At 36.6% G+C, this 12,492-nt stretch overlaps 3 protein-coding genes across 6 annotated transcripts in view; 2 read left to right on the forward strand and 1 right to left on the reverse strand.

Moving 5' to 3' along the window:
• LOC306881385 (tripartite motif-containing protein 16-like) overlaps positions 1-12,492 on the reverse strand; it is a 108,912-nt gene that overhangs the window by 51,404 nt on the left and 45,016 nt on the right. The window lies entirely within an intron of this gene.
• Positions 1,062-6,825, forward strand: LOC306881401 (uncharacterized protein). 3 transcript variants are annotated; one of them, XR_013785149.1, is made up of 4 exons: positions 1,062-1,409; positions 1,941-2,120; positions 3,312-6,371; positions 6,422-6,450. XR_013785149.1 is itself a non-coding variant. In XM_079435493.1 (4 exons), exons 2-4 carry the CDS (start codon positions 2,036-2,038, stop codon positions 6,693-6,695), a joined length of 1,077 nt encoding a protein of 358 aa, XP_079291619.1. In that variant the 5' UTR covers positions 1,062-1,409; positions 1,941-2,035; the 3' UTR covers positions 6,696-6,825. The 3 variants fall into 3 exon arrangements, 1 of the variants encoding a protein (XP_079291619.1); XR_013785150.1 differs by lacking the exon at positions 6,422-6,450 and having other exon boundaries at positions 3,312-5,308; positions 5,388-6,274; XM_079435493.1 differs by lacking the exon at positions 6,422-6,450 and adding an exon at positions 6,675-6,825 and having other exon boundaries at positions 3,312-4,282.
• On the forward strand, positions 8,133-10,915 carry LOC306881411 (uncharacterized protein). Of its 2 annotated transcripts, XM_079435506.1 has the most exons (4): positions 8,133-8,186; positions 8,270-8,442; positions 9,226-9,948; positions 10,021-10,907. In XM_079435506.1, the coding sequence occupies exons 2-3, from the start codon at positions 8,319-8,321 to the stop codon at positions 9,831-9,833; spliced, it is 732 nt and encodes a 243-aa protein (XP_079291632.1). In that variant the 5' UTR covers positions 8,133-8,186; positions 8,270-8,318; the 3' UTR covers positions 9,834-9,948; positions 10,021-10,907. The 2 variants fall into 2 exon arrangements, with proteins under 2 accessions (XP_079291632.1, XP_079291633.1); XM_079435507.1 differs by having other exon boundaries at positions 8,163-8,442; positions 9,226-9,924; positions 10,021-10,915.

A 12,492-nucleotide genomic window follows, 5' to 3' on the forward strand; every position in this document is an offset into this window, starting at 1 on the left:
ATTAAAAATGAACTGATATGTTGTATAGATGTGTGTTTCAGTGCATTGATGTCGTTTGTGTGTGTGTATGCTTGTATTTGTTTAAAGACTGTTAAGATTTTGTATGGATACATATCCAGGCCTATAAACCTATTTTCACCCTCAATATCTGTGTAAAAGTGTGTGTGTGCGCAGCCCATTTTAGCTGAAAACTGTGGCCCATTTTATCTTAACCAGCCATTTCTACCTAAAATGACCTTGTTCACAAACATTTAAAACTTTTTTATTTGAAAGAGCATGTCAAAACATTGTTAATAACCTTTGCTTTGTTGGTAAGCTTACTTATAATTGCTTTAGTACCCTTATTAGTGATTAATGAAATGTTCTATGTCAGGCCTCGCCGTTTCTCTGACACGCTTCATGTAACACTGATGCTGCATATGATGCTACAACCTTATTTGGCCCATTTTAGCTGACTTCACCCTAGGTCATGTAGTTGACAAAACTTTTACAGACATGATCGAAATAAAATATTTTCTTAAACGTAAAATAAAAAATAAAAATAAAATCTTCAGTATTAAGATTTTGTAACTTAGGCCCGGTTTCACAAACAGGGCTTAGACTAAGCCAGGATTAGGACATAGTTCAATTAGGACATTTAAGTAATTTTTATAAACATGCTTAGAAAAAACATTACTGCGATGCATCTTGAGACAAAACAAATATATATTAAGATCAGTCAGTGTGAGTTTATTTCAGTTTAAACAACTCAGACTTAGTCTAGGACTAGGCTTAAGCCTTATCTGTGAAACCAGGGATAAATGTAATACATATGATTACAGAAATGTCAAAAAAGAGACTTTTATTTTATTCACAAACACAGAAATTAAATCACACGATTAAATAAACTTTTATTACGCATCAGAAATATGATTTTTGTATTATTGTGCATAAGCCTAAGGGATGAAATCAGAGATTTGAACTGAAGAGGAAATAATGGAAGACATAATGAAGATATAAACATTTGTTTGTTTACGCGAGAGAGACTTTTATTGTGCTCCGCCGAACGGCGTCATGACGTCACACGGAGAGCGAGTGACGCAGGCAGCAGTGCGTCCTCTGAGGAAAGGTTTGTGTTTCCAGCTCTTCAGTGTTTAGTGTTTAAAGCGATATGAAACGATAAAGATGCTCAGAAGACTGATAACAACACGGGAATATTCATGAAGCCATTGTGCCTGAGTAATGAGAAGTGAATGCAGTTTAATGCGGTGCTGTAGTGTTTTGAGGCCTGTTCCCATCAAGAGTGAAGCAGAAACGAACAAAATAAGAATTAAATATATTTATTCTTGCTCTGCATTTATTACTGAAGCTGATCTTTTCCCATCTGCACCCTTTATAGTCCTTCAGAATCAGAAAGAGCTTTATAACAGGTATGTTTCTATGTTTATCAGGTGTTTGTTTGCAGAATGATAATAACAGCACAGAGAATACAAGCAATAGCAATATACTAATATATTTATTTGAAAACACAAAATAGACAAGAGATGGTATTTGTGTTGAGGTATGTTATGTACAAATGCAAGGAAATGTAAATAAGAAGTGTGTGAAATGATCATGTTCTGTCTCTGTGTCACTGCATTAAAGCTAGTAATCTTCATTATTTAGTCTTAAAGCGTGCAAGTCTGATTGAAATGCATTTGTTTTCAGTCATCAGGTCATAATGAAAGAAAGAAATATTCAATTCTGTTTTGTTTTAAAAAACTAATAATTTTTAGAACCAGTAAGTTTTTGCATTATGACATTATTTTCAATATCTGTCCAACCCAGCGTTTATTATTTTAATTGCAATGCATTTCCAATAAAAAGACAAAAGCAGATGTTTAAGACAGTTCAAACTCAGTGCATTGCAGTATTACTGGAGAACATACAGATTTGTTGATTATTGTAATTTGACTCTGCAGCTCTGGACCTGTGTATCTCACCAGAGATCCGGATCTTCAGGGAAGCGTCTGGGAGACCACGAGGAGTAACTGCTGGTGTAACGAACTGCCTAACGATGGAGTTCGTCCGAGTGGTGATTGGGGACGTGAGCGATCCTGAACCATTCAGGATATTAAAGGATGACCCTGAGGAGCACAGAGGTCGGCCCACAATCAGTCAACTTATGATTATTGCTGAAGCTACTCATTTATATAAATCATATGTGATACCATATGTGACCCTGGTGCACAAAACCAGCCATAAGGCTCATTTTGTTCTGAAATTGAGATGTATACATGATCTGAAAGCATGGTTTGTTAGGATGAGACAATATTTGGCTGAGATGCAACTATTGAGGATGCAAAAACAATCTAAATATTGAGAAAATCATCTTTAAAGTTGTCAAAATGAAGTTCTTAGCAATTATTATTATTATTATTATTATTATATGATTATACATTTTTGTCATAATAGAGAAATGTATAATTTTGATCCATACAATGTATTGTTGGCTATTGCTACAAATATACCTGTGTTACTCATGACTGCTTTGTGCTGCATGTTGATATTATACCATAATTAAGGTAATATGCCTTCATTCATAAAAGTTGTGTTCCAAATGATGTACTGTACACTATGCACTTATAGTATGCACTATGTAGTCAACCATCTAGTGTAGGACATTTAAAAGGTTATTTTGTCATCCAGCATGGCTCTACAAGGAAAGTGCATGTGATGTGCATGAAGTGAAGGCGAGACACTGCAGGTGAATAGGGAAGAAAATTAACCTAATAGTTTTTGCATTACTTACCAGCTGATTGATTACACTGATAATTGCAAACATGTTTTGTATTACAAGATTTTTAAAATGTTAGGTTTAAATATGCAAATAAGGCATTATTTAAAGAAATATGCACTAATTTGTATTATTTTTTTGTACAAAAATCTGAACACTGGATGAAGTCCGTTTCAGAATTCTTGTTTATTTTTTTTGGCATATTAGAGTCAGAAGTTTTACAGAGGGGGTTTTGGGTGTCTCAGTTTTGTCACTCCATAATTCAGAAAATACTTAGAATGGACAGAAAACAATATATTTTCACAAATTTTGGGGGGAATAAAATGTATTTGTTAGAGCAAATTATATGTGAACACATCCCTCTGTAAAAACCTCCAGGATACAGACAGAAATCAAATATAAGAGTCAAGTTTTGAAAAAAAAATTATGAAATTTTATTATTTGAGTGCATAAGTACGTGAATTAAGATGCACCTGAAGGTTTTGAGGTAAAAAAGCAGACAAAAGTGCATCGTTGCTGCATTGCTTGCTAATTTTAGATCTTCTGTTCATTTCAGACCTGGTGGAGGTGAAGGAGGAAAGTCAAGAGCTGAACGAGGCGGAGGAGAAACATCTGTTCAAGGAACCTCACACAATCATAACCAGTGAGAAATCATCGAGTCGCTCACAGACTGAAAACAAAAGCACGCAGAAAACAGCGCTCGTCTGCCCTCACTGTGGAAAGACCTTTAAACAGAGAGGACACCTTGACGATCACATAAGGACTCACACCGGAGAGAAGCCTTACGCGTGCCTCCAGTGCGGAAAGAGCTTCACACACAAAGGAAACCTGAAGGATCACATGAGGATTCACTCCGGAGAGAGACGGTTCGCCTGTCAGCAGTGCGGGAAGAGATTCACGCATAAAGCCAACCTCACAGATCACATCAGGATCCACACGGGAGAGAAGCCGTTCGGCTGCGACCAGTGCGGGAAGAGCTTCACACACGCCACCAGTCTCAAGACTCACCTGCTGTCTCACTCCGGAGAGCGGCCCTTTAACTGCGATCAGTGCGGACAGAAATTCATTCTAGCAGCGCACTTGAAGAGACACCTGAGGATCCACACCAACGAGAGACCCCATGTGTGCTCCTTCTGCGGGAAGAGCTTCTTGTGGCTCTGCTATTTCAAAGACCACCAGAAGAAGCACACGGGCGTGAAAGCACATGTGTGCTCCGAGTGTGGCAGCGCCTTCACCAGAGCCAGCGAGCTGAAGATGCACCAGAGGACCCACACCGGAGAGAAACCCTACAGCTGCTCGCACTGCGGCAAGAGCTTCGCCGAGTCTGGAAACCTGAAGAAACACGAGCGGGTTCACACCGGGGAGAAGCCCTACCAGTGTCCCTCGTGCGGAGGCAGTTTCAGCCAGTTCAGCCATTTGCTGAGACATTTAAAGCAGCAGAGCTGTCCGAAGCTGACGCAGTTCATCTTCAGGCCTCCGGATGAGCAAAGCACGTCTTCAGGTGCAACGCTGGCGATTGAATCAAAGGTAGAATTCCTGCCAAAATAGCAGTTCGGACTGTGATATTTATTGAGAAAGGTGTATGCTGCTGACAAAGTTGGTCTAGGATCACCTCGAAGAATTTTATTAAAAATAAAACGTCAGTCATTTACTGTATCTGTTATGATATATGTGACCCTGCAGCACAAAAGCAGTCATGAGTAGCACAGGTATATCTGTAGCAATAGCCAACAATACATTGTATGGATCAAAATTATACATTTCTCTTTTATGACAAAAATCATTAGGATATTAAGATCATGTTCCATGAAGATATTTAGTAGATTTCCTACCGTAAATATATCAAAACTTCATTTTTGATTAGTAATATGCATTGCTAAGAACTTCATTTGAACAACTTTAAAGGAGATTTTCTCAATATTTAGATTTTTTTGCTCCCTCAGATTCCAGATTTTCAAATAGTTGTATCTCAGACAAATATTGTCCGATCACCATACATCAATGGAAAGGTTAAGGCAACCAGCTTCAGGAGATTTTTAAGTTTTCTCAACTTTTGATTTTTTACAGTGGATCCTAATAAACCGTACATCAATGGAAAGATTATTTGTTCAGCTTCAGATGATGCATAAATCTCAGTTTCGAAGAATTGACCTTTATGACTGGTTTTGAGCTCCAGGGTCACATCATGTTTTATCTAAGCTGGATTTTGTAATGGAAATATCCACAGAAGCTGACATGGCAAACATCATCTGAGAGCGTAATGTTTTTAATGCATTGCTTTGAGTGATGTTTAGGGGATGAACATGAATAGATCAGAGTAGTAGGTTGCTGTGAAGTGCCATGTTTTAGAGGTGTTTCTCGTATGTTGAAGTAGCAGTGGTACAAAAGATACGTTGATGTGGGATGGTCCACTCAGAAATGAAACTTCTGTCATCTCTCACATGTTGCTCCAAACCTGTATGCTTGCTTTCTTTCTGCTGAACACAAAAGGAGATATTTAAGCCTTATATCCAAGCCACTCTTTTCCACACATTAGCTGTGTTTCCATCTAAAGTTGCAAATTTTACTCATGCACAAAACTGGAATATCACACAAAACATTTGCGAATAATGCACCGTTTCCATCCGACGAGTCACTTCCTGATAAACCAGCACTAAATATCACTGAGATAGGAAAAGCCTAAATATAATAATGATCATATATTATAAATTACTTGTGCCTCAGAGCGAGCAGACGAAGCACAATAAATGTAATGGATGCCTGCTGTTTTGGGGACGCAGTCGTGTAAGACAATTATACAGAAATACTTTCATGACAGACTTTGCTCGGGCCTAGATTTCAGATGCTGTGCAACAAGATCGTTCCGCTGTTAGTCAAGTTATCCCGTCCCATAGTGCAACGTCACGTCACATTTCTGATGCACATGGAGTGATTTATTCACAAACTGTGTCTCTGTCTCCCGTTATTCGCATTAATTCTTTGTAGCACAAGTAAAAAAATCACCTCCAATGAGCATAAAAACTTTTTTTTTTTTAATTAAAGAGATTTTCTTTTTTCAAAATTTGGCGTTTACATCACTCGTTTCTGATGCAATACCTCAAAATGTGCATAAAAACAGGGTGATGGAAACATAGCTATTCAAACAGAATGGTGATTCTGACTGGCAAGCTTTACAAAGGACAAGAAAGTACAGTAAATGAAGATTTACTTTCCAAAACCCCTTTTGTTTTCTGTGCTAGAAGGAAAAGTTTGGAGAAACATTGTACATTAGATTGTGACAAATACTCATTTTAAAGTGACCTGTGCCTTTTAGTCAGTCACAATGTAGAACTGAAGAGCAATGAGATGGGTCAGATGTAGGTGATGAACTCTTAACCGGTCATCAGATCACGAGACCATCAGTGCCAAACTCATGAGTGAACACAGCTGTTGACTGAACGTATGCCTTCAGTGCATTCTGTACATTGCTCTGGACAAGTGTCTTCAGACTTAATAAATGTTTAATGCTTGTTCACCTTTACAAACTCTCAGGATAAAGTTACTTTGTCATTTTTGTGTACATGTTTGCAAACATCAGTCAAGCTTTGCATTGCTAGCTTTCTCTTATAATAAGATAATATACAGAATTTTCAGTATTCTTAGAGTTCATATTTCTACACACTTCACATTCTATATTTAATAAAGATATCCCTTTACCACATTAAATCATATCCTGCCACAAAATACAGTTTGCTTTTATTAAATGTCAGTGTTTTTGTATACAGACAAACCATATATGATCTCTTTTGTCACTTTTAAAGATCATATTTCCACAAGGGAAACTTGTAAACACCATGCATGATGATTCTGATAAATGCAATATTAGCTTCATCTCTAATTCATTCATCCCATCTCTGACTTGTTACCCTTCTCATCACAGAAAATACGGACCTACCACTGATGTAAGGAGCTTTATATGCCATTGTTTGGGGTCAGAAAGAAGAAGCGATTCATCTTGAAGAGGCAGTCAGACAGAGGAAGTGCTCGTAACACCAAGTCTCAGTCATTGTTCAAATAAGTACAAGCTAGTAAGCGAAGGACAGAAAGATAGAGGGAAAGATTAAGGGTTTTTTTTTTTTTTTGTGTTGGCCGGTCGGTGCAGAAGTCACATCAAACCTTGTCCTACAAACATATTATATATATATATATATTTAATCTTTTAGAAAAGAGATATATTTTTCTAGATTTGTTTTTTCAAAATCAGAAACATAATTTTAAAACAGTGATGTAAAATGTGCTGGTTAATTCAGTTTCAGATCGATACTAAAATAATAAAGATGTGAGTAGCCACATTATTTTGAAGGAGTCTGCTGTGATTTAAAATGTGCGCAACATTTGTTTCAACAAACTAAGTGTTAAACTTTCATGTGAAATGTGACATGATCTGAAAACACAACATGCTTATTGAAAGTTTCTTGTTTTCTTTAACAAACTCCATGTTTATAATAGTATGAGGCTGAATTATTAAGTTAAGAGATAATAGAAATATTCACTGTAAAGAAAAAGAAACACGCATAATCACTCTTTCCTTTTTCGATTCGCTTTATGCACCGAAAAAATTGTTTTAATACAATTTGGCAACATTCACGACATGTATTATCACTCATCATCACATAAATCATTAAAATATTAAATCAATAATTATTTTCATTATGTGACATTTATTTTATGATACTAACCACACATTAAATAATATTATCATGCTGCTGGGAGCTTATCTGTCAGAAAAACTTCACCACGTTTGAACGTTTTGTGTTGTTTTATACACAATAAACACCGAAACATCTGCTCTGATCCGCGGCGCAGCCCTGATGACGTCACACCGACACACGCCGGCTGCGAGAGGCAAATTAAAAGTCCCCTTACTACGCATAGCCGGCCATGTGAAATAGGTGTAGTAGTAGCTTGTAGACATTTTTATTTATTTTCGAATATAAAAAAAAATCTCTTCGAGTAGTAAAGCTGAGAAATTAAGGATTTTTTTTTAAACATAAAAAGAAAATTAAGACGTTCAACACGTAATGTTATTTTCCCACAACAAATCATTTAATTAAGCACGTGAGTGACCTCAGAATGACCTGTAAATATTATTTTAATATCTAAAAAACCAAAGCAGCACAAACTAAAATGTTTAAAGCTCAAACGATTGAGACTATTTTGGCGACGTTTTGCGTAAAAAACATAATTTTTGTATGAAACTGGCCTTATCAGGAGAATTTAAGAAGAGATCAATGAAGCCATGACTTTTTCACACATTTCAGTATAAAGTGTAACCGACTGTGACCCAGGAAGAATAATAATAAGAAAAGGTCTTTAATTTTGTATTTTATTTTCTTGGGACTCTTATCAGTGACGTCATCAGCCCCGCGCCGCCTCCTGTCTGCTGATAAAGGTCTGTGTGTTTCAGCATTTCAGGTGTATAAAACCACACTAAACGTTGTGTAATAATAATAAACTCTTCGGTTTTTACTCCAGAAACATAGCAACACTACTGAAAGCGTGGTGCTGTAGTAATGCGAGATGAATGCTGGCTGTTGTAATAGATGTGGTTCTGATTAAAGTGGTCTCCAGCTCACAGGAGAAGATGGAGTTCATTAAAGTGGAGGTGCTGGACCTGGAGCAGCTCGGAGGCACACAAGAGACAGCAGGTGTCCTGAGACTATCCTCCAACACATCATTCATCTTTAGATCTGCTGGCTCTTATACATCAGCAGGAGTCTCCAAGCCTGCGCTTATTTCATCCAAAGGAACATTTAAAACACTTTTCTGTTTCAGTATATGTTTAAAATGTAACTTATTCCTGTGATTTCAAAGCTGAATTTATCCTACTCACATGATCTTCAGAAATCATTCTAATATTCTGATTTGCTGCTCAAGAAACATTTATTATGTTCAAAACTGATTTTTTTTCCAGGTTTCTTTGATGAATAGAAAGTTCAGAAGAACAGCATTTATCTGAAATAGCAATCTTTTATTACATTATAAATGCCTATTTCATCACATTTGATCATTTAAACCATCCTTGCTAAATAAAACTATTAATTTCTTAAAAAAAACACATATAATATATATATATATATATATATATATATATATATATACATACACACACTGACTCCAAGCTTTTGAATGGTGTAGTGCATAATGTTACAAAAGCTTTTTATTTCAGATAAATGCTGATCTTTGGATCTTTCTATTCATCAAAGAATCCTGAATGAATATTAGAATATTCACATAGAAAACAGCTGTTTTAAATAGTAAATATATATATATATAATTTTTTTTTACTGTATTGTAAATCAAATAAAAGCAGGCTTGGTGAGCAGAAGACACTTCTTTAAAAAACACTAAAGATCTTACCGTTCAACAGCTTCTGGCTGGTGCTGTATCTTCTGCTCCTCAGTTGATTTTTCCAAACGTGTTCATTCTAGATTTGACGGAAGAGGAGAGTCGAGATCAGAATGACGAGGAGGAGGAGGATCTCACGGCCGGAGAAATCTCACAAACAGAAACAGATTCGACACAAAGTACAGGATGCAAGAAGTCGTTCCTCTGCCCGCACTGTGGAAAGAGCTACAAGCGTAAAGGAGACCTGAAGGATCACATGGCGATTCACAGCGAGCGGCCGTACACCTGTCTGCAGTGCGGCAAGAGCTACACACAGAAGATCAACCTCCAGAATCACCTGCTGATTCACAACGGAGAGAAGCCCTTCACCTGCTCGCAGTGCGACAAGAGCTTCACGCGCAAGGGAGACCTGAAGAAGCACATCATCGTTCACTTCGGAGAGCGGCCCTTCACCTGCCAGCAGTGCGGGAACAACTTCAGACACCAGGGGAACCTCACCAGCCACATGAAGATCCACACCGGAGAGAAATCGCAGCGCAATTACAGCGACAAGAAGCTGGCGCAGGTGTGCAATTACAAGAAGCCGGTGCTGTATCACGCCGGAGACATGCCCTTCAAATGTGACCCCTGCGGTCAGAGATTCATTCTGTCCGCGCACCTGAAGAGACACCAGAAGTGGCACTCGCATTAGAGATCGCTCGCACGCCTGGAGAGAGCTGTGTGTGTGTGTCTGTGTGTGTGTGAGTGTGTGTGTGTGTGTGTGTGTGTGTGTGTGTGTCTGTGTGTGTGTGTGTGTGTGTCTGTGTGTGACAGCAGCACATCATCTGTTCTTGAGTTCAGACAGAAGCATTAGAGATCGCTCGCACGCCTGGAGAGAGCTGTGTGTGTGTGTGTGTGTGTGTGTGAGTGAGTGTGTGTGTGTGTGTGTGTGTGAGTGAGTGTGTGTGTGTGAGTGTGTGTGTGTGTGTGTGTGATAGCAGCACATCATCTGTTCTTGAGTTCAGACAGAAGCGTTGTTTACAGTCCTGACTGAGCAAACTTCATTCTCAGTTCCAGTAGACTCAGATTAATCATTCAAAATAAACATTATGTACATAATGTATATACAAAGACACGCATGCATGTAGATATTTTGAAAATATTTACATGCATATATTTATATTGTATAAATATATTTGATATCCACAACATATTTTTCTTAAATATATGCATGCATGTGTATTTATATATACAAAATAAATAGTGATTAATCACATCCAAAATAAGTTTGTTTACGTGTGTACTGTGTATATTTATGTATATATAAATACACACACATGCATATATTTAAGAAAAATGTTACGTTTATACATTAAATATATTTATATATAAAATGTATGAATATACATGTCAGTGTTTTCAAAATATATGCTGTATGTGTGTCTTTATATATACATAATTAATATACACAGTACACACATTATGTAAACAACTTATTTTGGATGCGATTAATCACGATTATTCATTTGACAGCACTAATTTAAAGATTAAATTATTCACAAAAGAGCAGTTTTACTGACCTGCTCGATGAAACTGAAGGTCAAGTCAGTGCTATTAGCAATGCTTTTATGTCGGGAGTAAATCGTATTAATTATAATTACATTAATTTGTGAAGCATTATTATTATTGTATTTTCCTCCATATGTTAATTTAGTTCATAGCTGTTGAGAAGTGATGCATGAGAGTTACTGTTACTAGAATCCCCAATAAAAATAAACTTTCTTGTTTCATTTGAAATCCATTGTGGTGGTGTATAGAGCCAAAAATGTTAGAATTGTGTCGATGTCCCAATATTTATGGACCTGACTGTAAATATTTTGTTTATTGATTGCCTTCATATCTAATCGGACCTCTTAAAAACTGTTTGATTTTTCAAAGCCAAATGATTCTGAAAGATAGCTTAGGCATCTGGAAAAGATCAAAATTGAAAAAGCATCAGATTTGTAGCAAGTTTCCGTGCTGGTTTAATGCATGCGAGACAATGACAGAACAGCACCGAAATGATCAAACTGTGCAGAACAAGGTGAAGAAATACGTGCCAAAATACAGTCATCTGTGTTTCACTGCAGAAAGAAGTCATTCATGATTTTATCACTGAAGTTTATTCTTTGGACACTGCTTTTGAAAAATAGGTGGTTTAATGGTTAATGGTTTCATTTTAATCATGTAATAGTAAATGTTGAACTTTACATTTTTACAACTTTTTACATTAACATGCATCCACCAGCCTGTCATGTTAAAGTGGAGTTTTTGGTCGCTTCAGACAACATAAAATAATCTGGAGTCATGATAATGTTAATATCATAGATATAAAATCCAGTGGCAAGAACACTTCAAATGAGAATGCTTGCTGAATCAGTTTTTAATCTTCTGGAACACATTTCAAGGAACACAAGAGTTTAAGTGCTGGAACTAGAAACACTTCTGTCGGTCTGATTGTGCCGATCCAGTGTCCAGCTCTTTAGATGCTAATAAGCAAAAAAAGTGGCTAGATGACTCCAATCAAACACAGTTCAGAGTCTGTCAGGGGCTGATCACCACCTTACAATTATTATTATTATTATAATAAAGTTGCATAAAACTGGAGCATAAAAGCAGTCATCAGTAACACAGGTATATCTGTAGCAATAGACAACAATACATTGTATGGATCAAAATTATACATTTCTCTTTTATGACAAAAATCATTAGGATATTAAGATCATGTTCCATGAAGATATTTAGTAAATTTCCTACCGTAAATATATCAAAACTTCATTTTTGATTAGTAATATGCATTGCTAAGAACTTCATTTGAACAACTTTAAAGGAGATTTTCTCAATATTTAGATTTTTTTGCTCCCTCAGATTCCAGATTTTCTAATAGTTGTATCTCAGACACATATTGTCCTGTCAGATGATGTACAATTGACCCTACTGACTGGTTTTGTGGTCCAGGGTCACATATGGAAACAGGAAGGAATGATTTTTGTAATTTGGGGAGTTCATTCCATTAATTAAAGTTGTTTAATAGAAATGAATATGAATTAAATCTTTTCCAGGTAAAAAAAATAAAACATTGGTCTAAAATGGCAAGCTCCAGATCACTCCTGAGTGTTCAAAGTTGATGAGAAATGACGCAGATTAAACTGCTTGGATTGTGTTGAATATCTACACAATGAAGAGGGCTTTAAATCTCACTTTGAGAAGAAATGTAGTGGAGTAAAAAGCTTTGGATTGTAGCAAAATAAAAGTCAAAAGTTTCTTGAAATTAAAATACTGTGGTAAAGTACATAGAGATAGAAGTGCAGCAGGGAAGTGAAAGGACTGGT

This window comes from Barbus barbus, assembly GCF_936440315.1.
Source record: "Barbus barbus genome assembly, chromosome: 15".
Classification (NCBI taxonomy): domain Eukaryota; kingdom Metazoa; phylum Chordata; class Actinopteri; order Cypriniformes; family Cyprinidae; genus Barbus; species Barbus barbus.

Bases quoted from the DNA above. Each gene is read 5' to 3' on its own strand.
- LOC306881401 (XM_079435493.1), top strand. From the start codon at position 2,036: ATGGAGTTCGTCCGAGTGGTGATTGGGGACGTGAGCGATCCTGAACCA. The intron at 2,121-3,311 runs GTCGGCCCACAA...TGTTCATTTCAG, and splicing joins TGACCCTGAGGAGCACAGAG to ACCTGGTGGAGGTGAAGGAG. The intron at 4,283-6,674 runs GTAGAATTCCTG...TTCTCATCACAG, and splicing joins CGCTGGCGATTGAATCAAAG to AAAATACGGACCTACCACTG.
- LOC306881411 (XM_079435506.1), top strand. From the start codon at position 8,319: ATGCTGGCTGTTGTAATAGATGTGGTTCTGATTAAAGTGGTCTCCAGC. The intron at 8,443-9,225 runs GTGTCCTGAGAC...TGTTCATTCTAG, and splicing joins AGGCACACAAGAGACAGCAG to ATTTGACGGAAGAGGAGAGT.